Raw genomic sequence first — 22,716 nt, 5'->3', positions numbered from 1 at the left:
CAGAAAGTACTCTGCTCCACTTCTATATCATGTGAATTATGTTTACTAATGCACAATCAAATTACTGTAAATTCTTCTATTATTAGTCTACCCATGGCTTACTTTGGCGCTAGGTCTGTATAGCCAGAAGTGTCCACTGTGACCATCAAGTGCCACAACCTCTGCTCTCAATTCATGCGTCTTGGACAAAGAAACTCTCAAACCTTTATTACAGCAAAGTCTTCAGGGTTTTACAGAATTGGTGGGGTAAACCCAATTCTACTGATTCACTTTAATGTTCATTGACCTTGGAGGTGAATTGTGTTGTCTCATGGTTATTTCTTTGTATGAATAACTCCCTTCACAAGTGCTCCATCGACAAACATCGATAACCTGACCTTTTCACTTAGATTTTCTGCAAAATGCCATCTATTATTCTACACAATACAAAAAGAAGATGAGAAGGGGACAAAACAAATCTGCCACAAAAATGCTGCCAAACCAGTTATGCCCGCCTTAGAACTTCCACTAAAGCAGCTTTCATCATGACCATGAAGAATAGCGATGGATAATTACTTGTGTCAACAAACACAGCGGAACCACAAATGGCCAATTTATAGATGAGAGAGGATATTGGATATAGGTAATTACTGTTAGGCCAAGTATTCCAGGCAGGGCTATATGTTTACTATATATATGCCTACAATATACTATTTCCCATAAAAGCCTCTGGGGCTGGGGAATGAGAAACAGGACTACACCCTAACATGAGAGCTACGGGACACATGGGAGAACGCTGGAGTTCAAGGGAAGCCTCGTTTACTCTGAGGTTTGAGCTGGTAATGCTATCTTTCATTATATTTGACTGTCATATGCAGATGGCTATCATGTGAAGATCATGCTACTACAGCAACTGATTATACTGAGCATATATATAGAGAGAGAACGAGAGAGAGAGAGATTATTCCCATTGAAAAAAAGCCAGTTTGTTGGCTGTAATGCTAACTTTTGGCTTCAACTTTTAGTGCAGCAGATTCCTTTCTGCTCACAAATGTTTTCAAAACAAACCAGCATGCAGAATTCCAAATATATGAACATTTGTAATATTGAAAAAAAAATCTAATTTAGTGGTTTAGTAGCAAACAGGGGCGTAGCAATAGGGGGTGCAGCGGTAGCGACCGCATCGGGGCCCTTGGGCCAGAGGGGCCCCGAATGGCCCTCCCTCAACTATAGTATTAGCTCTATATTGGTCCTGTGCTCATAATAATCATTTATATATATACTTTGAATAGTGGAAATCATTAACAAATTATTCCCCATCCCCTTCTTGCACCTCTGGCATTGTAGTTGCCATTAGCAGCTTTTAGTGTGCCGTTTCAATTGCTATGTATAGAGTGCATGGGGGCCCCATTGTAAAACTTGCATCGGGGCCCACAGCTCCTTAGCTACGCCACTGGTAGCAAACATATTATAACACGTATTAGTTCTGCACTAATCTTTTTGAAACTTAGTGTTATGAAAAAATGCGCTTCTTTTCTAGCTTGGAATTTGTACTCTGGCCGGGTATTTTTCCTTTCCCTGCATAAGTAACTGCACAGCACATGAGTTCATGTTATTTATTTTCCCCTTTTGAACTAACTGAGTGATTGACAGCAGCTTTCAAACAGCCAGTCTCTATTAGGATGACTGAGAAACATTGCCATAAGTGTCTCCCTGTCTGTACCCAGTTAATATGAAAACACCAGTTTTGGGTGGAGCTGCTTGTTCACGCTAGTAGAGCAACATTATAAACATTAACATTATACAATGCTATGGGATCAGTTTGGGCTGTGGGAAAAACTGATAGCGACACAAAGGTCTTCCTCTTACATAAGGATATGCTCTTTCCCACTTTACAAGAACAATCTGCCAATTGAAAATGAAACATAATCAGCTTGTGACCAGCAGAAGATTAATCCTGAATCATGCAGCGTTCAGTGTCTGCTCAGCACAGGACAGTAGATTAGGACCTGAAGCAAAACAACTAGGCCACTAGATTGTTCAAACCCAAAACACTGCGCTGTATTATTATCACCATTTGTTCCTGTAAGATATGAATGTCTGTAGTGCAGACATAACAACAGGAGAATGTAACGCATCCATCTGCAGTACAACTGCTGCTTAAGTGGTTATACAGGAAATGTTTAGCTTTTATAAAATGACAGTCTATGTCTATATAAAGATCTAAATTCATGTTTATTTTTAGATTATGGAACAGGGTTTAATGGAGACAGCTATGTGATGGAATATATGAAGCTTAACAACAAGGAGACAACAATTACATTTGTTTGCACAAAAGTAACAAAACATATTTGCTATCATTAACCTACATTTTTTTCCCCTGAGAATTGGCTGAGAACGCATTAAACATGAAATGAACTTGAGGGTCCAGGCTATCCCAAGATAAATAATCTAGTCACTGGGTGGGTCACTCTGTCAGATGATCATTTCTGGACTACACTTGCCTGGATTATTGTGGCACGAGATGGACACTGGGTGGTGCCACTACCTACAAAATATGGGTCATTTAGTTTTCCGATAATTTACTATGCAATATCCGGCACCCATTCTCACTTTAACCCCCTCCTATAAGTACCTAACATGAACCCCCCCACACCTAATGCCTAACTCTAACCCCCCATAATTTATGCACACAGGGAGAGACTGCCTGCTGAACCCTCCCTTTTCTCTCTTGGCTATCTCATGTGGGTGCCGATGGGACAGGGGGAGGATCTGGGCAGCTTTGTGCCCAATAAAACTGCACTATATTCTATACAGGAAATAGAGCTACTAGACCCAGTCATCCAGGTATTTTAAACACCGTATATGATGGCATATAAGGCGACTGGGCGTATAAGACCCCCCACCTTTCCAGGTAAAACATAGTTTGGGATATACTCGCTGCATAAGACTACCCATCTTCCAATGCACACCAAATAAAAATAAAAAAAACCATCATATACTGGTGCTATGTATGAACAGATACTGGTGCTGTACTGTATGTGGTACCCAGTATATAACACTATATAGGCGATTGAATAGTTGGATTGGACAACTCTCCCTAAGTGGATTGGTCAGCTCTCCTGGAAGAATAGATTGTGCTGTACCCATAAAACATGCCTCTTTCACCCTTGTATCCTATTTACCTCCTTCTCTGCCTCTCCGCTCTCGCACAGGTGCACCTGCGCCGCTTCACTACAGTCCTCAGCAGCGAGATCTGAGAGGCGGTAGCAGGGTAGGGAGTATCACCCGGCATCAATGACACCCGGCGTATGAGACGACCCCTGACTTTTCAGAAGATTTTCAAGGGTTAAAAAGTAGTCTTATACGCCAGGATAGTAAATTTATTGCAAAAAAAATCACAGGCATGCAGTGTTTAACCACTTAATGACATGCAGACGTTTTAAAATGTCCTGCTGGAGCCTCTTAATGGCTCCAGGACGTTTTAAAACGTCATACACTGCTGCTGCAGCTGTGCGCGCGTACACGTGCGCTCCAACGCGTGCACGTGCATTCCTGTGCACGTGCACGTGAAAAAAATGACCCCCCCCCCCCAAAAAAAAATACACCTTTATTTCCAAATACTATACTGTCACCATACTTTATACTAGGGACATAATTAAAATCTTGTTATAACCAAGACAAATAGGCAGATAAAATGTGTGGGTTTTATGCACAGTAGCAGTGTTCATATTAAAACTATAGGGGATGAAATTGGAAAAATAGTGTATTTTTTCATTTTTTCCTTGTTTTCCCCCTTAAAATGTATAGCAAATAAAGTAATTACTGGAAAACAAATATTAACCCCAAAAATCCCAATTGGTGGTGAAAAAAACAAGATAGAGATAATTTCATTGTGATTAGTAGTGATTAAGCTATTGGCAAATGAAAGTGATGAGCACTGAAAGGTGAAAATCGCTCTTGTCCGTTAGGGTAAAAAACGCCTTGGGGTGAAGTGGTTAAACATTGGAGCATTGCTAATGTATGCAATGTTACTGGGATGCACATTAAAATGGGTGGCTGAACTATGGCTGTAAGAAGAAGGGAAAGTGTTCTGATTAGAGATGATGATAGCCTACTGGGTTTCAGTCTGGACATACTGTGATTGTAGTGCAAAGGTTATTCAGCTGATTGATCAGATTTTCTACATTCTAACCCCTAAACAATATTTGTATAAACCTTGTGTAGTTCTACTTATGCTTTATGGTTTAATCTATGAATTACAGCTATTCAACAACTAAAGTAAGTTTGGCATTTTAAGAATAGGATTATATCATGTATAAAAATCTACACTGTCTTTTACTACTTCTAGTATTTAGAGTTTATAATTGATTTAATGAATTGTACAATTCAGCACTGCTTTGCAATGTTCTTTTACTGTTTTATATAACAACTGCACTTAACTTTTAGCATTCTCATTTATAATGCATATTATTTATGTTAATAAAACTGTAATTTCCACAAAAACAATAACAGAGCAGGTATTATATTTCTGGAATACATCCAGCCAATGTAGTCACTCTTCTCTGTCTGGAATGGTAGAAATGCAAGCACTTCAATAAAATGTAACTATTAAAGAGTACCTGAGATGAATTGGACATAAGGATTTTTACTCTGGGACTTCTTCCAGCCCCCCCTTGTAGTCTGTCAGCTCCCTTAATATTCTCCTGATCCCCCCCATTGTGGCAATGACAGCTCTGTAAACTCCGCGACTCAGCTCAGAGGCAGACTACTGTGCTGTGTGGTGCATGGTTCTGGCTGTATACACATGTCAATCATGCTCCCATAGGTCTGAGCGTTCTGCGCACGTGCAGTTTGTTTACACTGTGACCGTAGTTGTGCAACACAGGATGGAGGAGGCGTGGCCTGGAACAGGGCATGCACAGTGGCCTGGAACCCACAATCCAGGTGGATCGCGGACTTCTCAGCAATCAGAGCGGAAGGACATCGAGGGAGCAGATGGACTACAGGGGGCTGGAGGAAGCCCCACGCAAGTAAAAATTATTTTCTCTCATTCCACTCTAGTTTACTTTATTCATCGTAAATGCAATACATGCAGATGTTTGAAAGTGACAGTGATAACAATCAGTTGTGTGAAAGAATTATTATTTAGTATTTATATAGCACTGACATAATCTGCAGTGATTTTACATAGTGTGTAAAGTCTTGTCACTACCTGTCCCTCCTCTGAGGAGCTCACAATATAATCCCTAGTATACCATAGTGCCCAGAGGAAACGCACGTTATGAAGCACGTTATGCCCATATACTCTATATATGCCTATATATTCTACTTTTACAGTATAGTCTATGGTGCCAGCTGACTACTCTGTACATGTACAAATTAATTTCAAGTTATAATCAACAATACCCTCTTTGAAGGCACACAGTGGTGAACACGCAAAGCTGTGAACTGAAGAACCCCAGGGTAGACTTTTTACACTCCCCTCAAGATGATCATGGACCTGCAAGCTCCACCCACATATAAACAGTGCTGGAAACCGCTATCTGCACTTAGAAGGCGTTTATGGAGTGTATTGTCTCAATGCTACCGTTGAATGCTATGACACTAGTTTTCCGACCACCAGCAAAGCTTTGGTCTCCCAATAGGAAGTCTGCTAGATAAAGCAAGCCCTAAAATGCAGTATGCAATCACAGGCTGGATGTTAATGTGAGTGTCTTGAAACCTTCTTTAAAACCCCATGCAACACAATGACCACACTAGGCACAAGTACATTTTAATATCATTGATTTGCCCTGCCATAGCAGCAACCTCTGCATCCATTAATGTCTCCAGTTATAATAGCTCTCACTGATGCCACCTAACCTGCTAGGTACAGTCCTGAGTCAGCATCCTCTCCACCACAGTAGAATAATGGCAGCAGAGGAGCATGCTGCAATATGTCGTTTCTGTCCTCTCATCTGATCAAGTGCCTGGCTTCTGCGGGAATCATCATACCATCTTACCTGCAGGTCAGGAACAGTGACACGGTATGGTGGGTAACCCCCAGAATGCTTGACTGGACAGGAGGGAGCATGCTGGCAGGACAAGGAAGGACACAAATACTACAGTAATTAACCCAAAGAAAGACCCCAGCACCAGAAAGAACACTACATCATGAGGCCTTTTGGGGGAGATAAAGGAACTTTATGCCAAACTATATGAGCACTATATAAATGTTTAAATGATATACCTTAATGGGTCCCTCTCACATTCTAGACTGCAGTGAAAATATACTGCATGCAGTCCTAATATTTACATTCCATCCCCTAAACAACCATAAAGAGAATCGTAGACTGTGAACTGCAGCACCAGCATTATCTCTGTAATTAGTGTTGGTGCTGACCGTCCGAGTCCTGCAAAATTAACACTTTACGGAGGTTTCATAACTAAGGTAACTGTTTACACCCCATACACTCTGCATTTATTTTATGCGGTTGCTATATATTAGCCCTTTGATATTGTTCCAGGAAAATGTTTTATTTTAGTTCTGAATAGTGTGGGAAGAAGTTAGGGCTTGTTCACACATTGAGCGATTAAATATATATATTTTTTTAATCACTGGCATTTCTAAAAGCGATGTAAAAGTGCTAGTGTGTGAGTATTCTCACATGAGCGATGAGCCTTCTTTCCAATCGCAAACGCGGGTACTGCACCATTTTCTGGGTGATTGCACTTCAATCTAAGGTATAGCAAATCGTTTTAAAAGTGCTTTGAATGTCGATTTTGTTAGCATTTTTCAAGCAAATCTGTTTTAACCTCTTGCCGACCGCGTCACGCCAGTAGGCGTGGCCGCGGCGGCAGCCCCAGGACCGCCTAACGCCAATTGGCGTAAAGTCCTGGGGCTCTGTTTTGCAGGAGATCGCGCGCAGGCTGCGCGCGCATCTCCTGCTTGGGGGGCGGAGCTCCGCCCCGCCTTCAGTCTCCGAGCGGCTACTGCCGCTCGGGAGACTGTTAGACGGCGTGATCGCCGTCTATTTACTCTGTGCAGCGCTGCGATCAGCAGCAGCGCTGCACTGGGGACAGCCGTGTGACACGGCTGTCCCCCTGGGGGACAAGAGAGCGATCGGCTCTCATAGGCAGAAGCCTATGACAGCCGATCGCCGTAATTGGCCGGCTGTGGGGAGGGAGGGAGCGAGGGAGGGAAGGGGGTTAAAGGAAGAGGGTTTTTTTTTTTTAAAAAGGCAACACAAATATTTATTAAAAAAAAAATAAACATGGGGGGAGCGATCAGACCCCACCAACAGAGAGCTCTGTTGGTGGGGAGAAAAGGGGGGGGGGGAATCACTCGTGTGCTATGTTGTGCGGCCCTGCAGCTTGGCCTTAAAGCTGCAGTGGCCTTTTAAACTAAAAATTGCCTGGTCACTAGGGGGGTTTAGCCCTGCAGTCCTCAAGAGGTTAAAAGACATTCAGTGCTCGGGTCAAAATGCACTTCCTGTTTGTCTGCACACACAAAATTGCAAGATGAAAACGCATACAAAATCCCTTTAAAAAAAAACGAAAATCGCTCTAAAAATGCCAGGAATTCCTTAATAAAAGCGATTTGAAGTGTGAGCTAGGCCTTAGAAAGTGTGAGAGTTCAGCAGCAGCAGCCACAGCCCCAGAAGTGTGATAGCTCGCATTCTATAGGGCTCTGCTGCTGCTCACCTACTGTATATGTAAGAAAAGAAGTCAGCACCTGATGTAATAGGGATTTAAATGATAGAACAATGCGTTTCTCGGGTTATACCCACTTCATCAGGTCAATACTGTATCAAATGCAGTGCTTTAGTCTGGCTCTGGAGCATCTATGTAAGCGGGTATAACCTGAGACATGCGTTATCGTTTAGCTATTTAATAAATATCATTTTAGTGCCACCTAGATGTAATGTTGTCATTTCCTACCTTTTAATCGTTTTAACAATTTTATCACACTAGGAGTCCCTCCTACTCATCTATGTAACTCCTGTGCATCTAGGTGCATGTGCAAGTGGGTGACCCAACCCAACTCAACTCACAACTACAGAATGGGGCTGCACTGCTGCATACTCCACTGTAAGCAACAGTGGTTGTGAGCTTTGTGCACTGCTCTTGGTTAAAATGGGCAAGAGGAAAATTAGATGGGATACGATCTAGTTTAAGTTTGCTCTAGTTCTTATGCTTTTGGGAGGAGCGTCATCAAAGGAAAAAGTAAATCCTCTGTCACAGTAATTTTCTATATGTATGAAACAAGGGTATTTTACCCAGTACGACGCCAGAGGGTTCAAAGGAACATGAAAGAAAAAAGGCACACAGCAAGATTCCCTTGTGTTAAAAACCTCTACCTCACATCTATGGCATTTAAAGAAATCTTCAAGATGTAAATGTTTCAGATAGAAATGTCCATCATCCCACACCCATTTTCCTCTGCTATCCAGTGACTCTGGCTATGATTGACAGGCAATGTCTCAATAGGCTATTCATCCGTCCCAGACTTTGATCTCCTCAGGATAGGCAGGATACAGCACAGAATTCAGCTGGGAATGAGTTAAAGGAATTTCACAGTTATCCTCCAAGCTGATTAAGACAAACAAAAAGACACTTCCTATTGAATAGATGACATGTGCCTATACTGTATGTCACCCTGTAAATACATTACAGTGTTTTTGTTTTCACCTTACTTTCCATTATGTCTGTTTGCTGATATCACAAAGGTGTTTGTCTTTATAAACTGTAGTGCACTACACAATTTTTCCAGTGACCGGCGATTTTTTGAGCAACTTTTTCCGCAATGTCGTGAAGTGGGTACAGACACGCAATTACACGAATGATGCTTGGCGATGTGACCATCATTGCGATTCAGATATTTAAGATCCCCAATGACTCCCGCACAAAGTACTGGGATCGCTTAAACTCGTGGGACGTTGTTGGGATAAATCTTCCTGCCTCATGAGGTGAGTTATTCAGCTAAACTACTTTGCTGTGCAGCGCAATAAATATAGAGAGATATACTATATGCTGCATACTTAGATTGTAAGCTCTTTGGGGCAGGTTGCTGCTGATATGTTCGATTTTTGAAAGTGTTTATCTTAAATGTTGCCATATTTAATACACAGTGTTGTAATGCTTCATCAGTACAAAATAATGTCATATACGTACTTCACTCCAGCTGAGGGTCTTGTTGCTATAATCTGACTGCTGGTTGGAACGTCTCATCTATTTAGTTAATATCAAGGGAATGGCTATATGAAGACTAGAGTAGAGAACAGGATCTCTCTGCTGTGTCTCCATTTCCTTCCTCCTTATTTCTCATCATTGGCACTCTTTATTGTTGCGCTTAATGCTTTGTCCCACATATGCTGTGAGAAGCTGCACCTCCATTGTTGCTTTTCTCTGTAGGCTGCCTACAAAGGCCCACTACAGCTAGATAAAAGACACTTTCCTGACAAGACATGGCTCCACAGGGTGTACAAATTACTGAGACCACTGCAGACATTTGCTTGGCTTACAGGATGGCCAAATGGGAAATTTGGCAGTGTTATAGTAATGACTTGGGACCAAAGGAGATCAGTAGCTGCTGTCTTCAATCTCAGAAGCAAAAGGGGATTCATAAAAGAGGACAATGATGTTAATAGTGACAGTAAAATCAAATTACAGGTTTTGTTTTACAGCCGTTAAAGTGATTACTTTTTAGGTCCACTTTGGAAGTAAAGGAGTACAGTACATAATTTTACCTGATGCTATAGACATATAAAGCTGACTGTAGAGCCGAGAAGACCAGGAAATGTTTGTATGTCCATGTACAATATGTATACATGAACAAGATCACCATTCATATTGACTCCATCTCATGGGATATAGAGAAAAGGAGGACACCGAGAGCCCAATATAGTGTAGTATGTACTGGTTATGGATAAATAAACAACAAAGTAAGTATTATTATACTCACAAACAAGGGTTACCACTCAGGCAACCACTGCAGAAGCAGGTGGGGAGATTAGACCTGTCCCCACTCAGGATTAAAAAGTCACTCTCTGTAGATCAGGAAAAAGGGGGTATCACCCCTCCACCAATGGTGGACTCGTACAATGTAGATGTAAACAGAGGCACAGGAAGGATAAATATAGCTAAAATGTTTAAAAATAGAGGGTACAGTGGTGGACTTTTCTCCTCCAAGTAGACACAAATTAGTACTGATGTTGTATCAACAAAGTAATTTTATTTAAAGGCTCCAGGGTTGGGTACAATGCGTTTCCTGTGAAACAATCTATTTATTATCCAATAAACCCAACAATTCCATATTGCAGAATAGAGAAAAAAACACCTAAATATCACTGCTGTTCACTTCCCGCCTCCCCCAAGCTGGGTTGGCTCTACAGGACTGGCAATTCCAGTCTCATTTGTATTGATACCAGATCCAGTCATAATAGATCAGATCAGGTGACAGTTACTCAATGACTGTATGAAGCTTTGGGAAGGAGTTGTAACACAAAGCAGTCTGCAGACAGTGTAATCAAGAAACTAAAGTAGGCCAAAGACAGTGGAAACATCACACAGCAAAAAATGGCCAAGTAAACAGTACACAGAAATGTATGTGTATGTTATAAATGTTATTAAATGTTTGCTCTAGTAAGCGTTTTTATCACCACAAACAAACTATTTGTGCCCGCATCTTCCTTTTAACAGATGAAAAGAATGGGGGACCTTGGATTATTGAGAGTTCTCGCTATTTATGAGAAAGATCATCAAAAGATGTTTTTGCAGAGAATTATTTCATCCTTCAGCTTCAGGTCACAGCTAGATACAATCATCCTTTTGTAGCTGAGATGCATTATATCTTGTTCTCTGGCACTTGCACCTTCCTGGCCTTCTACATTCCTGTCAATCAGGGGTCAACATATCATTATAGAGATTATACTTTCATTAATATGAATGAATGCCAGATGGAGAGATTTAACAAGAGGTGTGATTATGGTCACGTCATGTGTTTTTTGTGACCTCACCTTATTGTTGTGCCTGTAAAATGACACCACACACATCAAAGTGTCCCATAACTCAAAGCCACCTGATAAAATACAACAGCCCTAGTAGGTAAGGTGTGACCACACTGAGGCAGCTGGGCCAAACACCAAGCTTAGACAATGATAGCATACTAACAGGAATAAAATAAGGTGGGTGGAGTCCCACACAAGCAATTGCTTCATACAGGAAATGTGTATGAAACGTTGTCAAGGTGCCAACATTTCATTCAGATCAATGTGTAGTTTATGTATAGTTTGTGTAAGTGAAATTACTAGCTGTTTCATCCTGTACAGGATTCTTGGTTTATTTTTGTCCTGTGACAGACATCTGCATGTCCTTGAATGTACCAGGATGTGCAGGCTCAGGGCTATGGCACACATACAACTCTGCTACTAGCAAGCAAATGCTAGCAGCTATCCCCAGTCACAGCTGGCAATAGCAATGTTAGTGATGAGAGCGATGTTACTCCATCAGTAACAAGAATGTTAACGTCAGTCACTACTAGTGATGGAGTAACAAACCACTCTGTCAGCAATGAAAGGACATTAAAGGACAACTGATGTGAGAGGGATATGGAGGCTGCCATATTTATTTCTGTTACACCTGAGTGGGGTCAGGTTCTAATTCTCCCCACCTGCACTTCCAGTGGTTGCCTTTGTGGTAACCCAGACTTGTGAGTATATTACTCGTAATCATTCTGTTATATTTCCTTCATCGTGACATACTACACTATATTGGGCTCTCGGTTTTCACTTTTTGTATTCCTCTTAGGCCCGTTACACACCAAAAGCGTGCAGGAGAACGTTGCGGCGTGTCGTCGGGAAACTCCGGTGCAACGCTGAGTAGCGGCGGTAGTAGTTAATTACCCCGAAGGGGAAACGGCGATTCCCGACGATAAAATGCGCCGGGATGCGTCGTACCGCAACGTATCGAAACGCAGCGTCGGGTGTGAAAGGTAAAAGGAAAGTCTATGGACTTTCCTTTTACCTTGGTTAACGCAAAGTATAGACTTTGCGTTAAAACGCCAGAAGTGGGCTCTGGTGTGAAAGAGCCCTAAGCTACTTTTGTTCAGTTCTGTACAGTGCAGGGATACTGTGAAATGGGAGTGTTCCGGTTTGCTGCCACGCCATTTGATTAGTCCAGGTGTGTAAAATAAGCTCTGACTCCAGCTAATTACTCATGCTGGAAGGTGGGAAGTTTCTAGGCAGTCTATATTCATGCTGAGTACAAATTCCACATTTGCAACCATGAGCAAGTTCACCGACAGGCAGTATTGGATATTCATGGCTGTGTCCAAATTGAAACGGTCAGGTACTCTTTAACAGCAGAGGGGAGAGGTGGAGGGGCAGTGGGACACCTGGTGTCAGGATGAATATTGTATTATTTGGTCCATAAGACGCACTGACTTTTTCTACCCACTTTTGGGGGAGAAAAAGTGCATCTTATGGTGCGAAAAATACGATTTGTTAATTATGTAAACTCTATAAACGTAATGTGCACACATTAAGTTTATCAAACTTTTGTGAACATAACTCAGTTTTCAAACTGTTGCCAGTAGATTTGTATGGTTATTAAAGGACAACTGAAGAGAGAGGTATATAGAGGCTGCCATGTTTATTTCCTTTTAAGCAATACCAGTTGCCTGGCAGCCTTGCTAACCCTCTGCCTCTAATACTTTTAGCCATAGACCCTGAAAAAGCATGCAGCATATCAGATGTTTCTGACATTATTGTCAGATCTGACAATATTAGCTGCATGCTTGTTTCTGATGTTATTCAGACACTTCTGCAGCCAAACAGAACAGCAGGGCTGCCAGGCAACTGGTATTGTTTAAAAGGAAATAAACATGGCAGCCTCCATAGTCTTCTCACTTCAGTTGTCCTTTAATATCTTTTATCTTCTTCAATGGTCTCCAGCCAAAAGATCCTAAGTAAGCCATGTCCTCATTCTAATACTGCCACGATGGGTGGTATTAACCTGTCATTTAGTAATAGGAAGAAGCATGGAGGGGATGTCCATAAGACAAGACTTACACATTGGCTGGAGAAGAGATGTCACTCTGTAAACATTACATGGGCATCTATACCTTTAATTTTAGAGGAGCTGCAAATAAATAGGTTAGGCTAAACATTATCAGACTCCCTAGGCTTGTATTGGCAGTGTTCAGGGTGCTTTGCACAGTTCAGCTTTAAGCGAAAGCAGCACAAGGTGGAATGTATTCTTTTCCTTTTCACATTTTGGTCATTTCTCAGAAACATTACAACTTCTGCTCACATGTTTAAACTTTGAAATGGCTGAAACCCAATTCCTGACATCTTCGGGTGGAAATCTGGAGAGACTTTCTTGCTCATTTGAGACGGCTTATGTTCCGGCATTGAGGCACACAACTATTCTTTCTACAAACACCGCCTGAAGTATAAATTAAACGTCGATGAAACCTGAACGCCAATCCTGACTTTTAATTAGAAAAGCAATCCATTAGTACAACACAATGAAAGACCCAGCAAGTGTAGCCAAGCATTCTCAAAAAGTAAGCTCTAGCCCTGGACTCCACCCTGGTGAAAAATTATCCTGGGCAATTCTTTAAGCGAGGTATTTGTTCCTTTGAGCTGGTGTATTTGGAATAAATCATGTCTGCCTGCCTGCCAGTGTTGCCTGTGTCTCTGCACTCAGTCTGTTGATGCAGCTGGGAACAATAGAGGAATATCTTATTTTTGGAAGGAGAATGATTTAAAAAAAAAAACGGCTATCGTAATAAAAAGTCTCAAATTCTTACGGGAAAGCGGAACAGATTAGGGTGTGTACCGAAAAAATTCCCTTTGACCTTCTGGATGATGTCATTCCTTGCACTAATATCTCACAGTAGGTCTGATATTTGCAGTGTGTATCTATCCCAACTGTTTATTTCATTTGTAAAGCCCAAGAATGTTTTTTTTGTCCCACGAGCAACCTTGCTTAGCTCATGTCAAACATATTACATTTTAAATACTTGGTCAGCAGTTATTTCCTGCATCACATGCTTGCAGAGCTGCAGGCTATGATTGTCTCATAGAGGTGTATCTGGTCCCTGCCTCAATGCAATCTGATCAGCATGATGATACCCACAGGAGCAGTTAACATACAGAGCTTGTTGTGAACTGCTTATGATTTCCTGACACAATTCCAAAAACAGGGTGGATTTTAGCAGCAGAAGACTTGTTTGCACAAAACATGATGTGGGCACTCACCTCAATAAGCTGAGACGGTATATTAGGAACATAGTTAGGTCATGTGACTGAAGAATTTGTTTGATGTTTTATTGGATGTCAAATACACCAACGCTGGTGTTCCTCATCTCATCCACTACAAAGCTGTCACCTTCATTTAGTGTTTGTTGTATTTCTTTATTATAAATGTTTTTTAGTATTTAGCTATACTTATCAGCTGTAACAAAGAAGCCCTGTGATATGCTGATCCCAAATATATAATAACAAAAGGTCGCTTTATCTGCAGTTTCAGGGAGGTGAGATATACCCAGAGAGAAGCTTAAAGAGAATCTGTATTGTTAAAATCGCACAAAAGTAAACATACCAGTGCGTTAGGGGACATCTCCTATTACCCTCTGTCACAATTTCGCCGCTCCTCGCCGCATTAAAAGTGGTTAAAAACTGTTTTAAAAAGTTTGTTTATAAACAAACAAAATGGCCACCAAAACAGGAAGTAGGTTGATGTACAGTATGTCCACACATAGAAAATACATTCATACACAAGCAGGCTGTATACACCCTTCCTTTTGAATTTCAAGAGATCATTTGTGTGTTTCTTTCCCCCTGCAGCTATCTTCCACTGAAGTGTCAGGCTGTTTCTTCCTGCAGAGTGCAGACAGCTCTGCCTGCATGTAATTCCTCAGTATGTGAAAGCCCAGCCAGCTCAGAGGAGGATTTAACCAGCTTGTAAAAGATAAGAGAGAAGAGTGAAGCTGCCCTAATCTAAATAATAGACAGGCAGTGTGCAGAGAGGGGCCTGGAGGGGGGAGATGCATCACAGAACCACAACACTGAAGAACTTGGCAGCCTTCCAGACACAGGCTGACAAGTCTGACAAGAGAGAGATAAGTTGATTTATTACAGAGATGGTGATAGTAGAACGTGCTGCAGTAAGCCAGAACACATTAGAATAGCTTTTGGAACTTGTAGGATGATAAAAAACAGGATGCAATTTTTGTTACGGAGTCTCTTTAAGGCCTGTACACATGCATGATTAAAGTTGGCTAAGGAGACCAATAACGACTGCCTCAGCCGATAACCTGGCGTGTGTACAGCAGCCCCTGATCAGCAAACGCTGCTTTAGCTAGACATCTGCCAAATGTTGCCCACTAATGATCCAGCCTTTTTCATCCAATCTTACCAAATCTATGTAGTATAAGGGTAAATTGAGTGAATATACTGAAAGGATACTTCAGGCAGTCACCTTATATTACATAGAAATGGTAAGATTGGATGAAAAAGATTGAATCATTAGTGGCCACTAATCAAATCAGCCGAGCGAGGGACAATTGGTTTATGCACACCGCTCACCCCGCCTGCTGCGTGATGTCACGTCTATGCCGCTCCATCAGCCCTCTGCCTCCCCCGCAGATCTCCAATGGGTGACATCAGTCATCTTGTGTGTATGGACCTTCATACGCCCTCTTACCCCTACCAGCAGTCTAGCTACCTGACATTCATTATGCAGATGTTTATTCTAGGTGTAAATTATTTTTAAATTGCCTAGGTACGGACAATTAGACAACACTGTATTGTTGATGATAAATGGTGTCAAAGGCCCAGAAGGATGTTGAAACATAGATAGACAGAAATCATAATGCAGTGTAATAGCACGATTTTCTATGAATGGTAGTACGAAGGTGAGTGCCCTTTACAGAACATTACAGACTATGCTCACCCCCCAGCCAGCCAGCAAGACTTTAGGCCTAAGTCATTTCACGCAAGAATTAGTATGGTACAATTAGGCAGGTTAACATTTTATGTAGCTAACTGCCTTTGAGATAGGGTTGCCAGGTCGGCTGATGGAGAAAACCGGACAGGGGGTGGAGTTAGGGGCGGAGTCAGAAGCGCACTTTTATGTAGAGTGGGGCTAAGCAATGGGCTTTTTAAAAAATGTTTTTTACAGTATTTATATCGCACTGACATCTTCTGCAGCACATTACAGAGTACATAGCCATGTCACTAACTGTCCTCACCAGTACATGCACATAAGAGAGTCGAGACCACTTTTCACCAGTAAATGCACATAATAAGAGACCGCTTTTCACCAGTAAATGCACAAGCATTACACGTAGCAACGTCGGGAAGCGCGGGCTCGGGGGCGGTACTTAAGCTGGCGTAACTTACGCCGCGTAAGCTGGCTGGCTGTGCCTTTGACTGACAGCCAGGCAGCGAATCAGCGGTCGCGCAGCGCTGGCGGACGGGTGGCGGGCCTGTTACCCAAAACGGGCTACACTGACTTCATAATCAAACTGTATTTCAATTGCTGTAATCGTGTTGAGAGACAGCAGTAACATAAGGTTTGACAAGCATGATGTGTGACAGCGTGCTGCTTCTATACAACACCCCCCGAGCTTTGTGTCCCCATCTCTCACTATCTTCCTACCTGTTAGTGCTGGCCCCTGTAGCAGATCCGAAGTTGAACGCCATACTGCTGGTGACGAGTCCTGCACAGTTTTGCCGAATTACAAACTGCAGGAAAACCCTGCTCCCACCATCAGGAGACAGCCTCACTACAGACACTGCGCATGCGCACACAAGTTAGCGCAGCATGTCGTACATCACCATGTCGCAACTTCGGAGCCGTACAGGCCGCCATGTTGGAGGCGGATCTCAGTATTGTGATGTGATGACAAACAGGGGCGGTGCCATATCCACAGTAGTGCTTCCCGAATCCCTATTGCTAATCGGGCAGAATGATCTCTGTGACTCCGAAACGGCTGATGAACGGATGTTTCGGAGTTACTGGCGGCAAGTGGCAAAAGGCATAAAACCGGACATCTTAATTGTCCGGTTTAACATGCCTTTTTGGACAGGACACAGCGGCCAAAAACCGGACTGTCCGGTCTAAAACCGGACACCTGGCAACCCTACTTTGAGAAGAGAGATAAGTAATAATGAAAGGACCTGTTACTGTGTTTGGAACACATCTACCAACCACAGTTCTCAGGCTGTCGAAAACCTAAATTTTTTTCCACAAAATTAAAAAACAAGCTTGTGGTAATATAAGGCTATACACCTAGTACAGCAATATATCCTACTGATTCTGCAAAAGCTGTTTAAAAAATAAAATAAAATATCACTAATCCCGTACCAATGCACCATACCACTCAGAATCATTATACTATATAAGTGGACAAAATTATGGCAAGACAAGGCCTGTTTATTTCTCCAACCCATAAAAATCAATAACATCACCAGAAAAGCTTTGTATTTCTGTAAGATGGAAGTCTTTCAAAACGTTCGATGAACGACTAAACGACCGGCAATGAAAATGGAAAGAAACGACTGAAAAAGAAAACAATAAACAACGTTTCTCAGCCAATTTGGCCGATCTGCCCAGCGGATCATTTCAGCCGAAAATCGTTCATAAACGAGAATGTGCACAGGAATCAGTATATCATTCACAAAGCATCCGCAGCTCTGGGAAAAGAATGAGAAGTGCCATTTCCGCCCGCACAAATGATCTGAAGATTCATAGTGTTGTGTGTACACGTGCCATCAAAAACTTCACGTCTCGGTCTTCCATTGTTCATCGTTCATTTTGAATAACTGACATGTGTACAAACCTTAACCCCAGACTAATGCCATGAAGTACCTCATTGGTTGTTATGTAAATGGATCTTATCTCTGCACACTGAAGATAAAAAGATGGGAATTTAAATGTGGTCTGAATTAAGTCAATAAGTAGAATGGCTTCTAAACTACCAGTAATTAGCGTTGCTGGGGAAATTGTATGACTTGTATCTTCAAATTGTTGGAAGGATAATAAAGTATTTCAGAGGTCATATCTGGTGTACACTTCTTAACAACTTTAAATAGTCCTTGGAGCTGGAAGCATGTCTCAGAGTGGCAGAGTCACACTTGTTCTCACTTCTCCAGCCAAATCTGTCACACATCTATTGCACCTTTAACATGACATCTGACCTAAGGGATTCAAGGGCCCTGCAGTCCTGGCTGCTTGTGGACAAGATGCCTCCAAGAATTTATCTTTGGCAACTCCAGCATTGCAGTGTAAAAATAAAATCACCTCCCAACTGGGTAATAGAGGCTGACACCTGTTAAAAGTAGGCCTTCCAGCTTCAAAGCCCAGCACCAGAATTGTAGCTCGAGGCTTCTTCCCATTTTCCTGAGCACGTTCCAACAAGAAGGCTTCATGTGAGCATGTGCACAAGTCCGAGCTGCCATGTGGATCCTATCTTTGTGCCAAAACATGCAAGGTCACCGTGAAGGGAATAAAGGGGCAGTGGGCCAAACACGGCAACTATTACCTCATGATCACTGTCATTTGCCAGCGATCACTTAATAATTGTCATGGCAACCTGTCTCCTTCTGCCTAATGAGCTGATAGACAAAATGTTCACCCTGCGGACCTTTGCCAATTTTTTTGATGGAAATAAGTTTTAAAAGTTAGATTTTGACTAAAACCTTCTCATTTCTAAACAAACAATTTTCTTCAATTACGAACTGTTTTATAGTTTATAATAAGAAACGGTTACGTTTCTCTCTACTGCTCTGTATATTTCTGTATCCAAGGTCACATGCAAATGGAAATTTATATGAAAATGTTTTTAATTTTTAAAGTCTTGAGCATCCCGAAACGTGACATCCCTAGTCTCCGTGGAGACTACTACTAGGTTACCGTGCTGTGTCGGTGGAAGCCCCATGCCTCTTGAGCTCATATTTCAGAGGTTATCCTGCTGCACTGGGCAGCCCTGCTCATATTGTAAGGCATGGATGACAAATGAACATGATTTGGGCCCAAACCGCTGAAAAGCTTCATGTGGTGGAGGTCTACTCCCTACAAAGACATTTGTGATTTAACAATGTGCTAGTGCAGCAATTCATGCCATGTTTCAGCTCCATATTTTCTGTCTCTGTAAGAACACCGGGTTGTTGTATTATCACAGAACTGCTTTTAATATCAAAATTACCATAATTGCTCTGCATTCTGATTGGCTACCCAGAGCCTATCATCATGTAAACCATACCCTCTTCCTTCCTGTTGCTTAGGAGCATGAATGATCATTCAGCGCTGCCACCTCAGTGGTGCTGAGATTTCAGTCCTCAGCATCTGCCCAGTGATTCCGCAAAATCAGGAGCCTGGAGTAGGCTTCTTATTTAAGTCACACACACCACTGACATCACCTCTGCTTCAGGCGAGAAGGAACCAGGCAAACTCAACACACACCCAACTATAGCATGGCAATCAGGATTCCGGAATACACCAGGCACATAGGAAAAGCATACTGAGGAGGAAATGGACAGATTTGTCATTTGTGACAGTGAAGGTTAATGTGACGCTCACTAAGCAACCTAATAGATGAGGGCCAGTTATCGAGAGTAACGTCCCCTTAACGCTATGGATTTTCTCGTGACATTCATGCAGCTCTTAAAACCGGCATGACACATATAGCCACACAATAAAAAATCACGCCTATGCGTCCAGCTTCTGTACAGAATAACCAATGTCTTTCTGTAGCAAGGGGATGGTCCAGTGAGTAGTTATGTCAGCAGACAGATGAAAAGATACTGCAGATGGAGGCACTGGCTGTGGCATGGGCAGCAACAGTGCACTCCCAGATACAACTCACAGGGAACCCCATGGCACCAAGTCACTCAAAGGACAAGAACTGCTTGAATGACAAATACAAACAATCTAGCTCGCAGTGATGATTTAGCCTGCCAGGTATTTAAAGCTGGCAAGCTTTTAACACTCATTCTTTTTTTTTGTGAACAGTCTGCCAATGAATACTTACATCTTATAATGCTTCTTACCAATAGATTTTGTACGGAACCCCTTCTAGAAACCTATCACATGTGCACAGTACAATTGTTCTATATACAGCTAAGGCAAAGGGTCTGCTGCATGTGCATCCTGCACACACAGGGAAAGGCCAATCAGTGGCAGTGTGTGTGCTGTAGCTCTCCCACCATTATAGCCACAATGAAATATAAGAACTGGGCTAGCTTCAGTGGTTATATGATTGAGGGCGATGCATGGTGACAATGTCACACTTTTTAGGCCTGTCTATGTTTTAATGCCAGGTCAATTATTCATTTAATGCAGGCATCTTCTCTGCATGTCCCTTGTGTCAGAAATGGCATTTTAAAGCAAATGAGGAATATAAAAGCCCCTTCCTCCCCTATTCAGCAGCTGTTGTCTCCTTTTGCTGGAGCAGCAATGCAGATCTCCCCCTGCTTGTAGCATTTGGGTACTTGATTAGCATAGGATAAGCAATGTGACTGATAAAATGAGGAGGTCACAGAAAAGTTAGGAAATGGGTGCTTATGTAATAATTAGGAGTTTTTGACTTTTATTTCTTCCTTTCTCATTTAGCCTGTTGTGCTTTGCCAGAAGGGCCTGTATACCAAGCAACTCAGCTTGTCCCTCAGCACAGAACAATCCAGACAGATGCTGAACAGAAAGGCCCCATTCTCACTGGGAATTGCAAAACGCTAGCAATTTGCAAATCGATTTTCCCACGATTTTTCATTGTATGGGAAATCAATATTGGAGCGATTGCGTTTTGCATTTCTTGAAACACAACCCTTCTAAAATCGCTAAAAAAAAATACTGTATGCGCCGCGTTTTACTAACTGGCGATCACTACAATGAGAATACTGCCATACAGTTAACATTGCCGTAGCGCTTTTCAAAACGCTAGCGGTCGCCAACAATTGAAAGCGCTGCTGAAATCACTAATTAAACGTTCTAGTGTGAATGGGGCCACTCCGCAGCAGATTACATGGAAGAGGTGGTACTCACGCACTGTCTCCTGCTTTGGGTCCAGGCTGCTGACAAGCTGCTGGACAGCACCGATTTTGCCTTGCAGCGCCCTTACACGCCTCGCAGTAACCTGAAGGTCTCCCTCAATCTCATGGAATATGGAGCAGGCATGGCGCGCCATATCCGAAAGCTGCCGTAAGATCCGTGACATTGCAACGTTGTTGATCGCACACAAATCCAAAGTGACCACATCTTTATCCTTCCCATCACTGGGCAACGGTTCCCTCTCCTCCGAGGGCACCTGTGCTGAAGATGCCACATCAACTGACAATTCTTCCCGAGAATTCCCCCGGTGGTACTGATGCTGCCGCTGCTCATCCCCCTGATCCCTGGAAGAGCTCCTCTCTACCTGGACAACAGCATGCCTGCTCAGCCACTGGGGCTCCACAATCCGCTTGGCAAAGGGCATGGCAGATCGCCCTTCACGTTATCCTACAGTAATGCCTTTGCTATCCAATCCTAAGGAAGCAACATAAAATACCACAGATGAGGATCACTCTCAGAGAATCCTCCACAAGAAAAGAAAGAAATGCTGTAGCAATCCACCAGCCACTGTGCCTCGCCAGCACAGGTCCAGTTCTGTTTCCTTTTAAATACAGGGATTTCTCCTTAATCCTGTGCAGTTCCTCATTGTGGGTAGCTGGTGATTATCCTTTCCATGTTTCCCCTTCCATGTGTGACAATGTGCAGATGTGACTTGGGAAGTATGGCAGTTGTGCACTGCTTCCCTCGCTCCTCGCTCCGCTCTGATCATCCAGTTGCTTTTTGGATGGATTTTCTCTGCCTCTCTCTGTGCTTTCACCATGCCAGAATGAGACAGACTGAAAACCTGGAGGCAGGAATTCACAGAGATGTTTGAATGGGGAGGGAGGGTGGAGGAGGTGCTGGCAAGCCAAGGGGAGGAATCAGGACATTTTACACAAGACACAGCCTTCCTCAGCCACACAGTCAGTGGAGGGCTCGTTTCTACAGCAAGACATTCTGCAGCAAATTGCTTGGCAACTTCCAGCGCTGCTTCATGCAATCCCAGGCCGTGGATTCTACTTCTGGTTTTGTCCTTTAGATTCCATTTGTTAAAAAAAAAATCAAGGTTTACAGAATACAGACAGGAGTGCAGGAGCCTGAATGGCATGGTACATTTAAACCCAGTCAATCTGCTGTGTCTGAAAAGAAGTGTGCGCTTATTAACCATTGAATTGCTGGAATGCTATGAATGACACAGAATAATGTTACATTGTATCAGGTGAATCCCTAATAAACAGTATTCAGCTAATATAGTCATGGTTTGTTCACTTGTGACAAGTTGTACACTTGTATAATTTGTATTTATACATTGTTAAAATGTCTCTCAGGCTTTGTACACATCTATAATCGAAATAGTTGACGGCATCGATTTTACTGGCGCTTGGGTGGTCGTTGCAGTTTTTTAAAAGCGCTTTTCTAAGCGCTTTTGCAGAGTGATACAGCATTTTTCAGTTCCTGGAAGTGAACCCTTTGATCCGTAAAAAAATGATTAAATACAATGTATTTATTCATCAAAGCGCTGGGGAAATCACTATATAAAGCGCTTTTTCAAGCGCTTTGCAATTTCCCTATACCTTCTATTGAGTAAAAACGCTCAGAAAATGGTACAGGCATCGCTTTGCTGAGCGGATCGGAAACGAACTGCTCAGATGAGAACAC

At 42.5% G+C, this 22,716-nt stretch overlaps 1 protein-coding gene across 2 annotated transcripts in view; it reads right to left on the bottom strand.

Moving 5' to 3' along the window:
* NHS (NHS actin remodeling regulator) overlaps positions 1 to 21,824 on the bottom strand; it is a 278,573-nt gene extending 256,749 nt beyond the window's left edge. For both annotated transcript variants that reach the window (XM_068268699.1, XM_068268700.1), the window contains exon 1: positions 21,013 to 21,824. In XM_068268699.1, coding sequence (XP_068124800.1) covers positions 21,013 to 21,442 — 430 coding nt within the window. In that variant the 5' untranslated portion in view covers positions 21,443 to 21,824. The remainder of the gene's footprint in view (positions 1 to 21,012) is intronic.
* Between the last annotated feature and the right edge of the window lie 892 nt (positions 21,825 to 22,716).

Source organism: Hyperolius riggenbachi, chromosome 2 (assembly GCF_040937935.1).
Source record: "Hyperolius riggenbachi isolate aHypRig1 chromosome 2, aHypRig1.pri, whole genome shotgun sequence".
Lineage (NCBI taxonomy): Eukaryota > Metazoa > Chordata > Amphibia > Anura > Hyperoliidae > Hyperolius > Hyperolius riggenbachi.
The sequence above is the reverse complement of the archived record's forward strand: the minus strand, read 5'-3'. Positions and strand labels throughout refer to the sequence as shown.